We start from the raw sequence: 21,260 nt of genomic DNA on the forward strand, positions 1-21,260 counted from the left end.
ATTGATGTACATCTTAAGACTCAAGCCCCTTAATTATTTATTTTTTCTTTAATTAGCAACCAAACAATATTAAGACACAAAATGTACCAACACATAAACAACAACCTGCGTCCATCACACAATAACTGCAAGTAAAGAAAGGTGAAGGCCTCGGTAATGTTGATCTGCTCAGGTCCACAAAACATTTTGACAGCGCTCTTAAAAAAGAAAATCAACAGTTTTAGAAATGTCTGCCATGGCAGAATGAGCACCATGGAGTTACATAATGGGTTTACAGTATTTAGCAACGAGAATTGGCTTCAAATTAAGAAACTGAATGAAGTGAAGTTGGTTGGAGTTTGAGGTCCCAACTTAGTCGGTCATCTGTTGGCTCACTTCACATCAAATTTATGTTTAGGTCAAGTCAATTAAAATAAAGGGAAATAGTTAATTAGCAGCAAAAACTGGTCACTAATTAAGAAAAGAATTAGAATGAAAAGTTGCAGCCACAGTAGCTCTTCAGGACTGGAGTTGGAGACCCCTGCTCTAAGGGGAATCCTTTATGAGTTTAGAATAAGAGGTAATTGCACTCCCAAGATCTAGGTAGCATGATACAGTGTTTGGGAGGACAAAGCGCTGGCTAGGTGTGTCAACCAAAGCCAAAGAGGTCAGGCAGGCAGGATGAGAGTCGGTCAATCTTCTTTGGTGAGCTGGACAGACAGGAAGAGAGAGCTAATCTTACCTTGCCACAGAGGCTAACTTGATGCCCTGAAGCATTCCAAAAGTTTTTTTAAGGTACTTATTGATTGTTTTTAGCCTACACATATGAACTGCCTATTCTTTATGGGATACTTAATTGTTTATTTGCTGAACTGCACTTTACTATTTTGCTTTTTGTTTAAATAAATATACACTATGCGCTTTTGGACAATGTGACCCAGGTTGTTATCTCTCACTCGCTGCTGTGCCCATCTCGGTTACAAAATATTAGAGGGGGACAAGTGGACGGTGAGCCACCTGGACATTGACCCTTTACAGCAAGTTAGAACTTCACTGTACTCTGTGCACAAGACAATAATGAACTTATTAACCTGTATGGGCCAACAAAAGACAGCAACTCACTTTCACTTACAATGCTGGAGTAATCACATATAATATGCAAAAAAAAAATAGGCTAATTCCATAAAGAATTTCACAGGTCTGAGCATGCTGGTCCTCTTTATGATTATTTAGCATACTTTTAATTACTCTGAAATGAGTGTAGAGACTCTATACATTTCCTTTAGAAAGTCTAAAGACCTCATTAAACTTAATATTTTAATGTTTAACTCCCAATTTAGAATCAAGCCATTCGCTTCCTGAAATGCACGGCTAAATGAGCCTTTGATCACATATTGTCTTATGACTTACCCCAAACTTCTCGTTCATTTTGTTCATCATCTGGCCAAGGCACTCTTCCGCTGTCATATAACGAACTTGAGTGCCATTCACATGGTGGTTTGAGCCGATCGGGGGGCCTGCATTGGATCTGCTAAGGTAGAAGCCTGAAAAAAAGAACCATAAAACAATAAAATGGATACACATACCCGCCCATATTGCAAAAGGTGTGAAGTGAAAGAGCCTTAACTATGGCATTGAACTTCCATCTTTATATACATATAGATCTGTGCTTTTATTTATGGTACTCATTGAATTGAAGAATGCCTAACTGATGATAAACAGCAACTGAAAAATGTTTTAAAATGAGGGTCTGAAAGATTTTTTAGCATTTTTTTAACAATAAAGTCACCTTAATTCTTTATTTTTCAAATAAAATGTATCATCATCGAGTATTCATAAAAATTACAGAGTCACTGGGCATACATTTAATTTGGAGTAAAAAGGCCAAATACAATCACCTTGGCCTTTTAGGTCCTATTTTCTTATATAATACGCTATCATGGCTGTTTGTTTGTCTGTCCAGCATTTTAAATCACCTGTAGCTCGCAAACCGCTTGACCTATTGACCTGAAATTTGGTACACATATACTACGTCACGACTACTGTCCACTTTCGGGGTGGCTGGGCACCATTCTCATCCCTACCACCTTCACTGTCACTTCCCCTACCTCTTCATATCTTAAATCATTCTTGAGGTAGATTCAACACTTAAGTGCCATCTTAAGTGAAAAATTAAGAAAAATGTACTAACTGACTTAATCAGTTTTAACGTGAAAAGATGCCAACAGAAGAAGAGAAGAAGTAGGCCGCTTGAGTGGAGAAAAGAAGAGCTGCTCAGGATGCAGCAAGCGCATCAACGTTTGAGCAAATGAATGCTAAACGTACAGAGAAAGAGAATGAAAACTACAAGTCAAGTGTATTCACTGCACATTATCGTGCAGTACGCTGTTACTGGTATATTATATTGCATGATATGATATAAAAACTGCCCATTTATTAAAAGCAGCATCTTATTCATTCACTCGATTTAATTTTCTGTTATACACCACCTTAATAAAAGGATAAGTGTCTCTGTGTCCGTCTGTGTATCTGTCTCATTGCTATGTCTCGGTTATTCCAACAGAAGGTGCATTACAAACATTTCTAGTAATAATGTACATTGCATTTCTCATTCCAACAGATGGCACTTCACAAACATCAACATTGCTTATACAAATCTCATGCCAAATGGCATATAACAGAGATATATGCATTGCATGGTGCACTGCAAACGGTAACACTGATGTCTACATTGATTACTTAGATGTCAACCCGCCTTGGACGGATAGCACAGCTAGTAAACATAATAAAATTATAAATATAATGCATATATCATGAGTATTTGTTACTTTCCCTACTTTTTCTGTTGAGGTAATAGCTTAACTCTTAATGCTTCATCCTCTTCTTTTCCCAATTTTGTGATCAACCTACTCCAAACAGCTCAGACCTCCTTCCCAGTCAAACCCTTTTTCTTCAGATCTACCGCTGCTTTGGCCCTCCTCGCTTTCTCTTCCCCTGCACTTCCTTTCCCATCCCTCTTTTGCCCACACATTCATTGTCTCTCCTCATCACATGTCCATACCACTTCAACCTACGCTCCTGTCCCTTCTTAGATAATCTCTCTTACTTTTGTTATACCTCTGATTGTCTCATTTCTTATTCTGCCTTGTTTTGTAACTCCACATATCCATCTCAGCTCTTATTACTGTAATTAAATTAGCTTAATAAAAATTCCATCCATCATCAAGCCCAGTTGATCCAATTCAGAGTCATGGGAGGCCGGACCATATATCCCTGCAGTGCTGGGGGCAAGACAGGAGCCAGCCCTACACAGAAGCCCAGTCCAGGGCAGGACTCAATTATACATTACACTCACCTTCTAAGGTGTGATTTAGAGTCGTTGATTGACCTAACGTGAAAACATTTCAAATGTTAGGGGGAAACAAGAGTGCAGGGAGAAAAAGCAACACATACACTATACACAGAAAAATGTACAAAATTGACATTGACAGTGCTAGGCTTGAATTTGGAGCTTGAAAGTCAGATGTGCTAACCACTGTGCCAAAATGCCACCCTAGAAGTAAATTTCATACTGAAAATGAAATGAGTTTGAAATATGAATTTGGCTAGTCAGAGTCCATCTGATGTGTGTCTGGAGTGGGATATGCAGAAGAAGAATGAAGGTCACACAGGCTGTTAAAGGCTCAACATAAGGTGCAGCACAGATGGAATGAAAAGGATGGAATGCCAGAGCTGGAGGCAAAAAGCTAACATCTGAGAAAATTAAGGGCGAGATTTAGAAAAGTTAGTTGGTCAGCATTGGGATGATGTAAGAACTAGGGCTGAATAATTTGTTTGTAAATATTAAATATATTTAAGCTTTTACTGTACTGTGAATATACAAAAATGAACTGTAGTTTCAAATTTCTCCACTCGGCTTTGGTAAAATTATATCTCCTTTCTGTCCAATAAAATGTAAAGGATTTTGCTTTTCAGACTTGAGCCATTCTGAAGAGCTTAATTGCAGCTTGGCGCTTTACCTTATCTGGAAAAGGGAGCCAGAATAGCATGACTTAGTATGGCGTGCAGCTTTCTAACTTCACTCCTCTAAGCATGGTATAAGAGAGAGTGGTGGAAAGCCACACTAAAGCACCTTAAGCAAAAGAAAAATTAGTGAAAGGATTAACACTGAACTTTTCTCAGCAATCAGCATCTTTACGTTATTGTTTATACACTCGTGCACATGGGGAGCATCTACTGTACAGGGCTCTGCAGCCACTTTTGCCTCCTTCTCATATATCTGCAGAGAAGCAGATGAGTCCCATTGTCACTTCCAGGTTTTGCCCAGAGGTCCTGCATCTTCAATCAACAACAATGCCAGCAGTGCTAGTGCTAGGTTATTTTGTACCCTAGGCCAAGCTTATTAGTGTGCCAACCAACTGTTCAGTAGCTAACCTGTGAGGCAGGGTTTTGCCCCCCCACCTTATGATCTGTGCCCTTAATGGTGGCACCGGCACTGGATGCCAGATGTCACCATTTACAAGAACGAAAAATACCTTTAACTGCTAAAAAACAGACTCACAAAGAGCTGGCAAACCAGGCCAGTAAAAGGGCGACAGATGCACAGTATTTTCGGTTGGAATTTGCTTTTTGTTTTGCTTTTAATTTCGCTCTCATTAAACAGGGTGCCTGGACAGACCCCTCCCTTTTACGATCTCCCTCTCACTTCTTGTTTTACACTGTACATAACAAGAGTACTATAACCTGATGAATGTATGAATGGATAAGAAATTATTCAATATGAGAAAACACTTTAGTGTTCTTATCTGTGTGTGTGTATGTGTATATCTTACACAGAAGCGTGGTATGTCTCTTACGGGGCAAATACGGGAGTGAACAGGGGATGAATTTGTGTAAGTGGAGCAGTTGTTCATGTAGTTTCCATTTCCCTTTCTAGACTAGAAGAACACCTTCATGAGGACCACTGATATCGCTATCGTTCCACTGGAAGTCATTGACACATGATTTCAAAGCAATGCTTGAAGCAGATGATCGTTCTGTGACTATCTTTTGTGTATAAAAACTTCTAACAATCAAAACCTACAAGGATTATAATCCTCAAAGAGTTTACTTTCTATTTCTTGAATTTCTTCAACTGCCTTGAATAGTTGGGGCTGGAGCTCCATGTCCTTCACGGCTGTGAGCCCCACAAAGAATATAAACTAGCAAATTCTCAATGACTCATTTAGATGAAAATCCCAGTTAAAACCAAATTAAAATGGAGATAGTTTTTGCTCTTTTTCTGTGATGGGTGTCCTGGTGACAGAAAACAGTCAGGTCAAGCCAAGATGATTTTGATCAAGGAAATTGAAGTTTGATTTCGTTTTTACATTTCTGTCTCAGAAACTGATGGTGTTCACATCCTTCTAAAGCAACATAAACAAAATTCAATTTTAATAATGGCATGAGCAATCTGACACAATGCTTATTTACATCATAGCAAATAATGTCTTCACTCTAATGTGCATAATAAATTCTGTCAGTTAATTAAGTTTTCATGAATTTGTGATAACCAATAAGCTGACATGATTGGCATGCATAAAATATAAAGCTACGTACTTACATTCCACTGTGATCTCAAAATTTGCCTTACCTCAAGCAGTAATGTCACTAACACTAACGGCATTAAAACTGAACTATCTTGACCATTTTTTTGAAGATTAAATGTGCCAAATTAAAAAAAAGGTCTAAAGGGGCTGAGTTCTATCATGTGGACAGACGGACAGACACAGCTATTGCAGTAGGTGCTCCTCACATTATATGTGAACACACCTAAAAAGATTCAGACAGTGTATTATGAAAATCACTAATAGATAAGGTGAGAAACAAGACAAACATTATGTAGCTTAGGGCTTGGGGGGGGGGGGGGGGGGGGGGGGGCGGGGTGTCAAGAACAATATGTATTTCTACAGCACATTTTCATACAATGTAGCTCAAAATGCTTTACAAGATTTCAAAGAGAAAGTTGCGCGAAAAGAAAAAACAAATAAGATTAGGCAAGAATATTAAAGAATAAGTAACAAAAAAAATCCATCCAATTTTATAAAACATAGATATATAGTTAATAGAAGGATAGCATTCTTATCTACAATATCATATTGTAAGTTTCTAAAGATGAGTCTGATGATGGGATCAGATGGCTGGGAGGACAGAAAAAACAAACAAACACAAAAGAAAAAACAACTCCAGTTAAGCAGGAGAAACAAAACAAAATCTGCAGGGGTTCCAAGACCAAAAGGTCTCACAGCCCCCAGTCACTAGCTTCAGCACTTATTAGGGGCTTATATCCCACCGCACCCTTATGATAATGCTGCCACTTTAAGGTATCAGTTAGATCTCTTAGAAAAGGTGGGCAGGAGTGTCACTCGTGAAATTTTCGTGCTGTCTACAAGTGGAGAGGCCCCCAGTGGAGTTTGTACATTGTCAACAGTGGGATTCCTGTGGAGTTTTCCCGCTATTGATGAGTAAGCAGGGCTTGTCTCTCGAAGATCAGGGGATGGAAGCCTAAGTCCATTAGATGGTTTAGTTGGGAGAGATCAAGAGCTAAAGCATTGGAAGCCCCCATCTAGCGATGCCACTGCTTGGAAGGAATTTGTAGGGTGCATTTTAGTTTTTATTCCTTCTCAAAGAATATAAGATACTTAATAAAACTGAAATAATAATCTAGCCACATGTCACTAAAATATTTAGATTGTCATAGATGAGTCTGCAAAGGTTATTTTATAAAACAAACAACAAAGTATTCTTAAAATTCTAATTACTTCTGACCATGGATTGTTAATGCTCAGTGTTTTTAGGAAAGGTACCGATTCTCCTGGATTAATAAAGGGGGTTAAGCCGTGGATGGATAGGTAATTATATTATATAGGTGATTATAAATAATTAATGACATGCTTTGCTAGAAAATTCTAGAAATATGTTCTCCCGAAGCATGGTCATCAAAGCCACTGTGCATCAGAGTGAAGTGGGTTACACAATGTAGCAGTAAACAGGAATCCTAGACTCACATGCGTCTTTTTTCCTCTTTATTTTGCAGAGTGAAGTCAGAAGAGTGCATCCCTGTGCTGTCTCATCTCGAATTTTAAAGTTATTAACTGCAAATAAAGATGGCTGAACATGTTCAGCTTGCTGCACGGGTGATTGAAATACCGAGTTCAAGCTCAAAATACTTTTTGATATCTTTAAGGATTTGTTTTTCTGCTTAACAAATTATTAAGACATTTCCTGTCCTAGACTTAAACCCATCACTCACAATACATAAAAACATAATTAAAACCAAAGGATTCTCAAGTTAAATTTTTGGATGTTCACATCAGTGTTATAAACAATGTTATATAATGTACAGCAGCTTCTAAATATGAGGAATAGTTTAAAACTAGTCAGATGAATAGAAATTAAGTTCACCACACACAGTGTTGATTCCTGCTTTGTGCCTGGTGATGCCCGGGTTGGCTACTCACATCACAACCCAGAATAGGATTAAGATAATTCAATAATGAAAGGACTGATGGATGCAAGTTATTTGAAGGCGTTAAATAATGAAAACAGTCACAATAAAGATAAACATAATCTTTAACTGGAATTTTACAGGCATTCTTATCTGTTTATTTCCTTACTTTCAAATGCAGCCAGAAAATCATGGTAAGTCATTCCTTCATTCTTAAAGCCAAGTGCATCCGACAGGGTTTGGAATTGCTCATTATCCATGATCATTCCACAGTTGTCCAGAAGCTAGGGGAAAAAAAGCAAATAAATAATATATGGCATAGCATAGGGCCAAAATCAGTATTAGAATAAAAACACAAAATTCAGATTGTGCCTTTTTATTTCAGAACAGATAACCAAAGTACAGAGGATCTGGGGGTCCCAGTGCTTGGAGAATGGCTGCACGTTAGCTTTCTTTTGGCTCCATTAGTGAGCCAAATAAGGCGGTAGACTGCTTTAACACAAAGAATGAATGGTAACGTTGCTAATTTATTTTATCCTTTGTCACACACATGCGTAAGTGGATCACCCTCCAGGCACATCTCAGTGCGCCCACTCATATTGAAGCCACTGCTGGTGGGTGGTGGTGCACTCAAATATGAGCAAGTAAGTCTCCATATCATTCCAAGCATGCAGTGGGATGAGAAAATATGCGGGCCCTTGGACCCCGGCTAAAGTAATTGGTTCATGACGAGTGTCATGGAGTTGGTTCACCTGTTCCTCAATCTGACAGATTGCTTCTGCCAGGCTTACTCGGTCAACCATCATGTCAACTACGCCATTTGTGGTTGAGTGAGGAACAATATGTCCAAGAGAAAAATGTTGGGGTTGAGAAATGTTGGTGTTAATCAAAGGAAAAATCAAAACAAAAATGGTGTTCTGCGGTGCAAAACATAAACTGAAAACAAGTCGAAAATTAAAGGAATCATCAGGCTTTACAATAAGGTTCCAAACAGTCACTAGATAGGAGCTCCACATTGCAGTGTGCTCTTTTCACAAAGTGACCATCTTTTCAGCAGGTTTGTGATTTATTGATGGGGGACTGGAAGGGGTGGGGTGAATTAGTCTCACTGAATATCTTCTCAGTACTGTGGAGGGAACAGAAGAAGCACCCCCTCAGATGGGCCCAGAGAGTGGTCCATTGATGCGCTTGCATGACACCTTACATTTACTAATATCACTCAGTATTTATTACCTAAATGACAATACCTTATTTAAAGAAAAGCACGTAATTCTTGCATTTTTAATATTTTGCTATTGTTGTGAGTTTTTATTTGATTCAAAGACTGTACTGTACTGTATATCTCTTTGAAAGGATAACATAATGTGTGCATCAGTGGCGACTGCTCTAAGACTACAAGGGAAGCTCCGCTTCCTCTACTATGTCAGAAAATAAATACTCATATATGCACTGTCGTATTTATATTGGTTTTAATAAAAGTGCGCTAGAACGCGTTCAACTTCATGACTAGCTCATTCAGAATCAGGTATTTATTGTAGATTGTTTGACGCTATTTTCTTGTCATACATTTCCGTGCAGCACAGAGCGTTAAACCCTCCTGAAGCCCAGCTTCACTGGAGCTCTATGGGCAAGCACAGAGGAGCTTTTTTCACTGCAGAAAAGCTGGACGGTAATTGGATAAATGCACCAAAATCGTTACTTCCAGGGAAGCTCAGCTTCTCTGGGAGTGAATGGAGCAGTGGGTGGGCCAGGACACTGGGCTGCTGCATGATGATTGGAGGAACTGTTTAAAGGGAGGAACCCCTTTTTGATTGACAGCATGTCTTAATTATACATCAGCACTACAGAGATTAGAGTTCAGTCCCATGCGGATTTGCAGGTTAAGTCGTACGACAAACTGCTGCACTCTGTATTGTTTGCTGGTGATATAAACCATTTTTGTTTGTACAAATCATTCTTTAAATAATAAAAAAAAAACATATTATAGCGTTCTTGACTTTGCTCCTTGTTTCAGCATTGTAAAGTTAGTTCGTTCATATTATTAAAGTAGCTCGTGGAAGGGGAAACTAGCCAGCTAGGTAGCTGTGCATAATGGCAGACGCAGACGGTGCTAATATTGTTGACCTGCTTTTGGCAAAACCATTTAGTAGTCTTCTTTACGAGTAGAGACTCAGAATTAAATGGCAGGGCAGACCAACGACCAAGATTGATCTGGTGCAAAAATCAGGAAAAAATAACAGGTCTTTTCAGCTCTCCTGGTATGACAAGGTGAACTGGCTGACTGGAAGTGCTGTGACAAAGAAAATGCATTGTTGGCCATGCCTCTTGACGAAACCTTCTCAGGGAATGGGATGTGTTTGGTCAAACGTGGGTTTTGGGGATCTGGGTAACTTTGACAGGGCATACAAAAGGCATGAAAAGTGCAAAGAACCTTGTGAGTTCATGTGCAAGGTTAAGTTGTCTGGGCAGGGTCAGGGTTGAACATGCAATCAATGAAGGTCTTCGCATTCAGGTGGCAAAACATAATGAAACAGTAAAAAAAACAGGGCCTTCCTAAACCGTCTAATTGATGTGACTTCCTTGCTTGGCCGTCAGGAGCTGGCATTCAGGGGGCATGATGAGAGTAGTGAATCAGCAAATAAGAGGAATTACAGGGAATTTACAGAAACATTAGCTAAATATGACTCTGTCTTGGCCACACAATTTCAGTCATCAGCTGTGTTTTCTGGTATGTCCCACTCAATCCAAAATGACTTGATCTCTGCTCTCGCAGCCACTGTTTCTGATCATATAAAAGGTGAAATTCAGACTGGTCCTTTTTTGCATGGCAGGTGGATGAAGTGATGAACTGACATATCTTGACATGCCTAACTGTCTGTCATTGTTAGATATGTGGATAGTGCAGGTAAAATTCAAGAGTGCTTCATTGGATTTTTGGATGTGTCAGGGGGTCGAGATGCTCAGTCTGTGTTTGAAGTTTTAAATGAGAACATGCAGGGCTACAGTTTTAGAGAAAAACTTGTGGCACAAACCTACGATGGGGCTGCTGTCTTTGCTTCATCTCTCAATGGCCTACAGGCCAAAGTTAAAGTAATAGCCCCTAGTGTAGTGTTTGTGCATTGCTATGCACACAGACTGAACCTGGTGTTGTCCCAGGGTGCTAAATGCTTGCCTGAGTCAAGAATATTTTTTGCATCTCTCTCTGGGTTCGCCACATTTTTTTCAAAGTCCACAAAAAGGATGTCTTTTCTTGAGTCTGCAGGGTCTTCAGGATTGCCCAGAAATGCTCCTACTCGATGGAATTTCACATCACGGATAGTGAGCACTGTGGCAAACAATTATGATGGCCACCTGCAGACTTTTGACAAGATTACCCAGGATGAGAGCATGGATGATGACACATTAGATGCTGCCAAAGGCTTCATAATGAAACTGGAGGATTTTGAGTTTGTGTTCATGTTGTACACATATGAACAAATATTCTCTGAGACAGATGTTGTCTTTGATATTGTCCAGCAAAGGGCTATGGATGTTCTTTACTGCAAAAAAAGAATTGGGTCTCTCCTTGCTTTTGTCAAGGAGAAGAGGTCAGAGGAGGCTTATCAAGCAGTTTATGCAAAAGCAGAAAATCTCACAACAGACCCTCGAGATGAACCTATTAGAAAGCGTCGTCTGTCACAATTACAGGATCCCCAGGACCGCTACAGAAATTTGTACATGGCTATCCTAGACAATCTCATGGAGCAGATTTCTCAGTGTTTTTCAAATTTGGAAAGCATGAGCTTCTTAGAATTAGTCAATCCAGGGAAATTTGATGAAATGAGACAAGTGTTTCCAGAGAAGGCATTAGAAAATGTGCTGAAAAGTTACGGCCATTTCTTTGACTCAGGGAGACTGAGATCTGAACTTCAAGTACTATATTCAGATCATGACTTACAGGGGAGCAGGGGTAAGCTGTGTGATTTCTTGGTGTTTTTTAAAGACATGGAGTTGAATAGTGCAATGCCTCAGCTATACAAGCTGTTGTCGTTAGTGGCAACAATTGGCGCTACATCAGCAGGTATAGAAAGGAGCTTCTCCTGTTTAAAACGGGTCAAGTCATACACCCGCAACACGATGGGCCAAGATCGTTTAAGCAACCTTGCTCTCCTGGCCATTGAGAGGAAACTGGTTAAGTCCCTGGAAAAGATGGCCAATTGGTACGACAGGGTCACAGACCATTTTCTGCAAAAGGAACAGAGGGCAGAATTTACGTACAAATAACATAATGAATTTTATGATGAAGGCCTAATATGAGCTTCCCCTGTTTCAAAAGCTAGCAGCCGCCACTGGTGTGCATCCCTTAAATCTGAGCAGAGACAGGTTAAGTGGTGTGCTAAATGTCAGAAGAGGACTCTGAGAAAGGAGTCTGACCTGGAAACTTTGTGGTTTAAAGCACAACACCCTAAGCCATTTTACTTCAAAACCTAAAACACATGAATAGTCAGCTGTTTGACACAGTATAAGATCAGAATTTCTGTTGTAGTATGCAATTTAGATGAGTAAGATGGCTTCCGAAAATGTACTAACGCCATTTTCAATTGAATTGTAAATGGGAATTGGACCAGTAATAGCAACATGGCCTTTGGTTTTCTTAGGTGAATATAGAGTGTAAAATTGTACTAAATTAATAAAAAATTCTTAGCTTGCCAGCAACACAACAAGTCAGCTCTAATAAATTTAAAAGATTTGTAACTTTTAAACCTTTTTTCCTTCGCGTTTCAAATTAGTTCCTTTTGTGATTTTCAATTGAATTATATGAATGATTAAAGAAATGCTTTTAACTCATTTAATTCCCTAATAAATCATTTCATAAATCAGTTCTATCATCCTGAATCAGAATTCAGTTATGTTCTGCATTTCCGGACCCTTATGTATTTATTGAATATATTAATACTGACATGAGCCATTCAAAACATGGAGGACCTTTCCATCTCCAGCCTGGTGCAATGTGTTGCCATTTTCCATACTGAATACCAAAGTGGTCATAAGTGAGAGATTTTGTCTAAATGAGTAGAAATAAAGAAAACCACGAGAGAATGTAAGTGAAAAGCAATTCAGCATTTTTTAGATAAGTTCAAACTAATCCAATTACTTACAACATAAAAAACAACATAGCAGCCTTGAATTAAGCGATAAGAAGGGTTCAGTAATGATTATTTCAGAAAAGAACTAGAACAGGAAAAGAAGCAATTAGTAGAGAAAAATAACGTAAATACAATTGAACCAAAAGATTAGAGTAATCAATAAAGTTTCATTACATAAGATTAAATGAAGAATTAACAAATCAATAAACAATCATTCAGTTTTAGTTCCATATCCATCTCTTATATATAGTATATTTCTCCGATACGGCATTTCTCGATTGCTATTCGTCCTCTTCCAAACCCTTCCCCACGCTGCCTGCGGTTCCACTTCAAAACCAGTCCCGCCCACACGCAGCTGACATGGGATTTCTCGATTCCTATTCCTGCTCTTCCAAACCCTTTTCCACGTTGCCTGAGGCCTCCCATACACCCCCACACCGCTTTTCTCGATTCCTATTCCTCCTTCCGACTACCACGTTCTCCGCTCCTCTCTCATGACCCCATTGGTGTCATGTCACCATCATATATCTAGCCTGACCGCATAACCTTTCACTTCAGCCATGTGTGCGCCTGGGAGTCTTTTCCATAGCCTGCTACAGAAAGGTACTCTGTCGACCATTGGCATTGGTTTCGATCCTTGCTATTGGTTTCTCTCCTTTGCATTTTTGTTATACTGCAACGGTTGTTTCCTAAGCCTTTGTTATAAAATGAACGACAGTATCTTCTCTGTCAACGGGTTTTTGTACAATGTCATCTCTATTCCAGGATCCAGCAACTGCCTGTTACTATCAGTGGGTTAATTCCTGACACAAACGGTTGACGAAGGCAATGCACTCTCACTACAACATAGGGCAGACTCAATTTGTTCAATGGCTTCTTCAAGTTGGGGAAGGTAAAACTAGAGACACAGCAGAACGACCTTCTCAATGTTTACCACAACAACAAGACCCAGTTGTTCAACTTTACGGTGATATTAATTTCTCGACTGTGACTCCCCAAGAACTTGCTGCAAGAGCAATACTGAGCATCACAAACGATGTTTCTCTACTTATTAACAACAAAGTTCCTATCTTATACATGATGAAAAAGTGACCTTCAAGAGTGTAGATACAGTGGTCAGTGACGATCCTAATGATCAACTAACGTACCCAAAGGAGTTTTTACACACCCTCACACCAACTGGCATGCCTCCCCATATCCTTCATTTGAAGGTAGGAGCTGTAGTTATGCTCCTCCGAAATATTATGCCATCAAAAGGTCTTTGCAACAGAACAAGACTCATCATTACCTGAATACATACAAATATTATTGAGTGCAAACTGATCGCTACCCAAAATTCTGAAACAATCTTCATTCCCGGAATCTCTCTCCTTCCTTCCGACACCAATCTCCCTTTTAAATTTAAACACACGCAATTCCCACTCAGACTCTCCTTCTCCATGACTATTAACAAGTCCCCAGGACAAACGTTTGCAAAGATTTGCGTTAATCTACAACAACCAGTCTTCAGCCATGGTCAGTTGTACGTGGCTTTTTCTAGGGTTAGATCTTTCGACTCATTATCTGTCGTCTCCACCAATTCACATCTATTCACAACTGTGTCTTTCAAGAAGTATTTATTTCTTCTTGATTTCTGAATTCTTTTCTCACCGTTTTCCGCTCCAATTCTTACACCGCCTTATGCTACGGCGGGCGTCGGCTAGTATCTAAATATTACACAAAGGACAGAGACCAATAATGATTAATCAGAAAGAAATAATACAATTATTACATTTTACTAATAAAACTGATAGTTATTTAGTTCAAAACTCCAAATTAAGTTTTTTTTTTCAAAAGAGTTCTACAACTCCGAATAATTATCTAAGCCAGCATGAGTATTAAACAATATAAACAGAATATAACTAGAGAGTAAACACCAATCCCAAAGTCACACTCAAGAGAAAAATGTCAATGAAAATCAGAACTCTTAAAGCCAGTTGTTATTTGACACAAGCAGTACTGGTCAAAGCTCATGGATGGATGTTGCCCCCTTGTTTGCCATAGTGGGTGGTCTGAATTACTAGGCTTCATCAACCTCTGCCCTTGTTATCTGGAGCACACACCCCTTCAGTAGCCCAAACAACTCCCCATTATATCATGGACATTATGGAGCACTCGCCCCTTGCTGTACAAAGCAAGTGCACTTGGTCCCCTTGGTATCTGGAAGGCACGCCCCTGAACTTTCATAAATAGTGCCCCTCAGAAGACAGCACTCTAGACAGCTGCCTGTATTGCCTAATTGATTGACCGACTCTGGGCACAAGGAATACTAAACCAGAAATTCCAAAAAGTAACAATGAACTGGGGCTAATTAAAACTGCCAGGGTTAAAAAGAAAAGGAAAACGTTAACCTAAAAAACAGAAAATAAAAGCACAAAAAACTTAGAAAAGACCAAGAAAGAACAACTACACTTGGCCTAAGCGCCACCAGCTGACATTGCACTCCTTCTCATTTCTTTTTATTGATTTACAGCTCTAAAAAGTTGAAAGGCCAATCCCCAAAATTGGACAGTTTAGGGGTAGATCCTTGCAAGATTTTGGTGAAAACCTGTGAGGTGGTGTACTGGGGGCAACTGCCTCACCTTGAGAGGAGGGTATTTCTCGATCAGGACTACTTACATCTTTACCAAGGTGGGGAGCCTCAGTTGTGCAAATCAATTAAAGAGACACCAATGGGTTCTCTGGCATGTCATCCTGATACTGTTTTGAGTTCTCAGACCTCAGCTGGCCTTCCTATTATTGCGGAGTCCAGGTCCTTGCCCTCAAGAGTTACAGTAACAAGACTACACAACATGAAATGCCCGCCCGTCCATTATGAGCATTTTGTGTTACCTCGGGGTCGAGGAGTTGAGCAGGGAACACTCTAGCAGCTGGTTGGCTGCTGAAGGGGTAGGCGGTGCTAGGGATTTGATTAAGAGCAGTAAGACAGGCAAGTGAGGTGAGTACTCCACAGGGAACCTTCAGGAAGACAAAGCCAAAGGGAAGATAAGGAGAAGCCAGTGCAAAAAAGTAAGAGTCTTCTTCTCGGGAAGTCGGTGTGTGAAGGAGTAAGAGACTCACCAGTTATGACATCACAGCTGATGAATTTAATAGTAGAACAGGCAGTTTCTATAGTCTAAACAACAGGAAGGTTTAGAAAGTGCTTCAACTTATTGTCTCCTTCTTTTAAAATAAAGATGCCCGCTTCAGGTTCATCTACATTGGTGTGTGTGTTTCTTTGCTGTGGTCACTAAAATGTATTAAAGAAACATTAAAGACTAGAAATAGGATATACTAAATCAGAAAAAAGGGCTCATGGACAAAGCCTAGGGCAATTCGTGAAACATATTGTTTCTTTTAAAGATTTAACTTGCTTTGATATATTTACTTGCTTATTTAGGTTAGTGCTATCCATCCATCTATTATCCAACCCGCTATATCTTAACTACAGGGTCACGGGGGTCTGCTGGAGCCAATCCCAGCCAACACAGGGCGCAAGGCAGGAAACAAACCCCGGGCAGGGCGCCAGCCCACCGCAGGGCACACACACACACACAGCAAGCACACACTAGGGCCAATTTAGGATCGCCAATGTACCTAACTTGCATGTCTTTGGACTGTGGGAGGAAACCCACGCAAACATGGGGAGAACATGCAAACTCCACGCAGGGAGGACCCGGGAAGCGAACCCAGGTCTCCTAACTGTGAGGCAGCAGCGCTACCGCTGCGCCACAGTGCCGCCCATTAGTGCTATTAATCAAAATATTAAGATTTGTGCATTTAATTAAACTTGTACTTTAAGTTTTAGGATCTAGATAGTCAGTATCCTGGTTAATTTTGTGTGGTTTTTGGACAGGTTGCTTTTTTTACTAATCCTGATGTTTATTTTCAATGTAAGTTATGCTATCTCATCATATTGCCATTTTCTAGAGGGTTTTCTGACTGACCAAATCATTTTGTGTATTATTGTTATGTTGTTTTTGGCAAAAACACAGGTGGCTAACCAAGTGATCTAATGGAATGTGATATCATTACACTGCCACTATAAAAGATGGTGGCACACATTAACTATTTTCCAAAGTTTTCAAACACAAAGGGAGTGGCTTTCAAGTATTTACCATTTAATATTATTAACAAGACTTTGTTTATCTTTTGACTTTTGCATTTGGATGAGGTTAAGATGAATTTAGATTTTCACCATACCTCTGAATATAAAATCTGTGTTATTTCTCCTTCAGAACACTAGCATTAAGTGAACAGTCATGTGTTACATATGTTCACTAAAAATGCGGGTTTTAGAAATGGATCACGTTCCAGCTTTGAATTATCACAGTTAACAAAGTGATGTTAAGCTCTATTACAAATGTATACTAAACATTTGTTTTGTATGACTGATTCTCATCTTCTGCCTCAGTCATAAACTATGCACATCACTTATTTTAAACAAAAAAAAAACTCTTCTTTGTGGAAAACTAGGGGGCTTTGCTCTGTGCTCACTTCGCACGCCAACTGCCCCCCATACCACCACACCCCCCCCCCCCCACGCTCTACATGCCATTGTGAAGAGGGGGGCTGAACGCATCCCAAGGAGACGCAGCCACTCCCCGAAACCCCTTTTAAACGGTAAGAATTACTTAGGAATGCTTAGAAATCACTTCAGTTTTTTATTTATTTTTTTGGTCCAGTACCTCCATACTCACCAGTATAAGAAAACTGCCACATATGATCTACCATTTGACAAGTCTTGATTTCTAGTTATGGAAGCTATTGGAGCTTTTTGGGGGTTGCTCTCTATTTTTAGTCTTCTAGACCTGAAACAAAAAACTAATTTGAAGGCCATTTTGGACCATATTTTGTGCAGGAAATTACACCCTTATGATAAAGAGTAAACCAATAATTATCGTAAGCAAAAATGATCATAAGGGCTTGAAGTTGTGCATATCAGATACACCTGAACCAAGGGGTTCACCCCTTAATGGGATACTCCTTTTTGCAAAACCTAAAAAAAATGGGGATTACTACTATCTGCATGCAGAGTGCCGTTTTATGCAGTTTTGAGGCTGCTGATCATGATTATAATATTTTTGATATTTGATTCTTTATTGGCGGTCCAGGCCTCATACAGCCAGTCCCAGAAAGACAAACATAAGCATGTGGGGCATCACTTTAGACTATATGAATGTCAATGATTATGAATATGATGTTATTTTTGATCCTTTATTAGGGATCTAGCAATCTGTGGACTCTTTCAGAGAGTAAAAAAATGAGAAATGTCTACTACCATTGTGAACATCTTGACTTTGAACATTTAAATTGAAGCACACATTTTAATATTTCAAGTAACTGAAGCAACTATTCTTGTTTATTATGTACAGTTCTTATGAACACCCTGAATTAGGGCGGCTCACGCTAATTCAGACTTTTTAATGCATTCATTTTTCAACAGGTTGTGGGAAACTGGTGCCAAAGTTAGCGTAAAAAGTAAAAGCAGAATCTGGCATTGTCAGATTTCTGTTGATCATGAACTCATATCATAGTTGTTGTTTCAGGACAGTCATGTACCTTCAATCAATCAGGTTTAAAGTACTGCTCAAAAAAAGGTACACAATGCACTGTTTAAAAGATTTATGAAAAAATTTCCACAGCAATTATCACTGGACATGTTTCTGAAGGATACAGGGATACATTTTGGACCAAAACCAATTGGACTGAAATCTGTAATAAGAGCATAGGTCCATTTTAATCAGAAGTTATCACTGTGTATAGGTCTTGCTATGCAGGACAGATATAATTTGGTAACCACTTGTTCAAAAATGCTATGTGTTTTCTAGGATGCAATCATCCAGAAACAGAATAGAACATAATATAATTTTGTGATGAAAACTGTTATTTAAAGACGTAAAAATCAGTTTCGATTTTCCACAAAGACACATACACACCACACTAAAATCAACTTTCTCTCGTAGAATCAGACCGTGAACATAACCCCATCACTAAACTTCCATTTACGTGGAAGTAAAAATCTCTGAATTTTATAAAATTATCATTATATCAAGTCCCTGTTTTATGATGTTGGAGGGTAAGTTTAAAGCAAAGTGGATGAAGTGAAATGACTAAAATGTCAACATTGTTGCGACTGTAAGGAGAACAGAAATTAAGTCATACCAGTCATACACCAAGGATGAACCAGTGACACCAAAAAACCTGTGGAAAGAACCTCTCATCACACAGAAAACATAAACACTCCATATAAAAGGACCCCCAATAAAAGGAAATGGGGACCTTAATGCAATGAGAAGGATATTGTTGTCCATCTCACCACTGTATCTTTCTGTATTAATTTAACCAGCGTAAGTCACAGTACGGATAACATGCCCTTTATCTGGAGTGCGCCATTCCCTATGTGCTTACATGAGTGTGTGAGCACTTGATTGTGTTAAGGATTTCTTCCACAGACAATTCTTACCTGGCACCAATTAGTTCTGGCTGAGCCGGAGGGGGTTTTTATGACCCTGAATTGGATCCCCAGCCTCTCTTATCCTTCACTTTACTGTTTCTGCTGTGTTGCCTATAAGCACTTACTCTCAGACGACTATATAAGTGTCATGCATTATTTTGTATTCAATGCCAGGATGTTTGTAATCACCACTCCGCTTCTCAATATTTCTTTGCTATTTATTTTGTGTTTGAATTATAGAATCATATTATCTGCCTTGTTATCGTCTGTTATTTCATTTGTACTCCTGTGACGCTGATGGCGCATGCTATTAAATTGATTGGTGAGCTCTCATTGTGCCGATTTCATGTACTCAGTACATTATCTCTTGTGTACATGCAATGCCTAGCTTTTATTATCATAATCACATTAATTGATTTGTAACATACTAGCCTACCAATCTGTATTTGTTTTATATAAACAGCACATACCATTAAAAGGTGCTACACAGGGAAACAGATTTAAAGGCACTATTTTTTTTTTACATTGATCCACTTTTTTGCAGATCATTCCGTGATTAAAAATAGCTTCTGTAGGCTCTTTTCTGAAGTACAAAATTAGAAGTGCATTATTTCCTCTACTGTGCAAGACTAACACACATGGAGCTCATTTCCTAATTTTTGTATGCCTGTCATGCCTCATAAAACCAGCAAAACGTTCATAAGTTTCCTTATTTATACCATGTGAAGCTCATCACATTAACATAAATTTTTACCTTCTTCAAATCTTTCTTGGTGACTCGTCCATTAGGTTGCTGGCAGTTGGCCAGGAAGCTTTCCCTGATGGTGGCATCACGCTGTGCCATCTGCTCTTTCAGTTTAAATATAATCTCCTGTACTGTCATTTTCTTAGTTAAACAATTTGCTTCTTTGTCAATCTGCTTCATCCTGTGAAATAAATGCAGTCCAGGTTTTATTTCTCATTAACGATGCAGCACTGCGGCCACAAGACAAACAAAAACAACTTTCTTTAAAGTTACCTTTCAGAGTGATCAGCTCTCCTCTCCTCCTCTCTTTGCTGACTTCCCTCAGACACCTGTGTACTTACACCGACCAGGTCACCAGGCTGCACTGAAACACCAAGGTTGTCCAAGAACTGCTTGTAAAAGATTTCACCGGTTGTCAAGTTTTTACAAGGTCCACACAGCCTGAAGAACCAAGCAAGTTATAGCAAAAATGTGACATACATAATTCAATAATAATTCAATAATAATTCACTAATAATTAACAGAAGGTGACTGAAAGCTTTTTGTATTAATAGACTTCCAACTAAAAATTTTGAAGGCCAATTTCAGTTTCCTTTTGTTATCAAAGCAGCAAGATTAACTAAGAAAACCCTGAAAAACAATACTGGTCTTCAGATTGGTTTCTTGAGATACCCTTGGAGAAGATGAGAGCTTCATTTATAATATTCTTGAAAAACAAGCCAACAGGATGGAGAAGATTAAAGAGAAAAGCCAGGCTTTATCAATGAATGCTTTGTATAGCACTAGCTGTGCTACCTGTCTAAAATGGGGTGAAATCTAAGTAATCAACGTAGGCCTCAGCGTTAACGTTTGCAATGTGTATGTCTCTATTTTATGCCTTTTAATATGGAATTCGTAAAAGCAAGTGTTAATGTTTGTACGCGCCATCTGTTGGAATAAGAATGCAATGCATGTGTCTCTGTTATATGACATTTGTTATGAGATTCATAAAAGCAGGGTTAATGTTTGTGATGCACCATCTTTTGGAATGACAAATGCAATGCATTTTATTACTAAAAATGTTTATGATGTTCCATCTTTTAGAATGACAGATGCATAGCTATGAGAGTGATACACAAAAACACAGACACTTATCAGTTTATTAAGGTGGATCTTTCAAAGAAAGATGCAGAAATGATCCTCTATGTCCTGAACTTAATTTTTCTTAAAAAGGTGTCAAAAATCAAAAGGCCTGAAACTCTGCCCTACATTAAGAACTTACCTAAAGCAGAATGAGGTCAAGATCTAAAGCTATGTGTTGGGTGCTTGCTGAAATTGCTTTTTCAGAATTTTCAGGATAAGCCCTGACGTTGAGGTGAAGGAAGGAGGAACAACACTCATGCAATAAAAATATAGGGAATGCCACCATGACATGGTAGGTCTCATATTCAGTGAAAGTGAAAAAAGTGA

At 39.0% G+C, this 21,260-nt stretch overlaps 1 protein-coding gene across 1 annotated transcript in view; it reads right to left on the reverse strand.

Annotated features, from left to right (window-relative positions):
• Nucleotides 1-21,260, reverse strand: part of efcab6 (EF-hand calcium binding domain 6) — a 177,703-nt gene that overhangs the window by 55,782 nt on the left and 100,661 nt on the right. The window contains exons 15-18 of the mRNA XM_028817720.2: nucleotides 20,085-20,252; nucleotides 19,821-19,992; nucleotides 7,635-7,749; nucleotides 1,390-1,523 (exon numbers count right to left, since the gene is read on the reverse strand). Of these exons, the coding sequence (XP_028673553.2) occupies nucleotides 1,390-1,523; nucleotides 7,635-7,749; nucleotides 19,821-19,992; nucleotides 20,085-20,252 (589 nt within the window). The remainder of the gene's footprint in view (nucleotides 1-1,389; nucleotides 1,524-7,634; nucleotides 7,750-19,820; nucleotides 19,993-20,084; nucleotides 20,253-21,260) is intronic.

Source organism: Erpetoichthys calabaricus, chromosome 1 (genome assembly GCF_900747795.2).
Source record: "Erpetoichthys calabaricus chromosome 1, fErpCal1.3, whole genome shotgun sequence".
NCBI classification, from domain to species: Eukaryota; Metazoa; Chordata; class Cladistia; order Polypteriformes; family Polypteridae; genus Erpetoichthys; species Erpetoichthys calabaricus.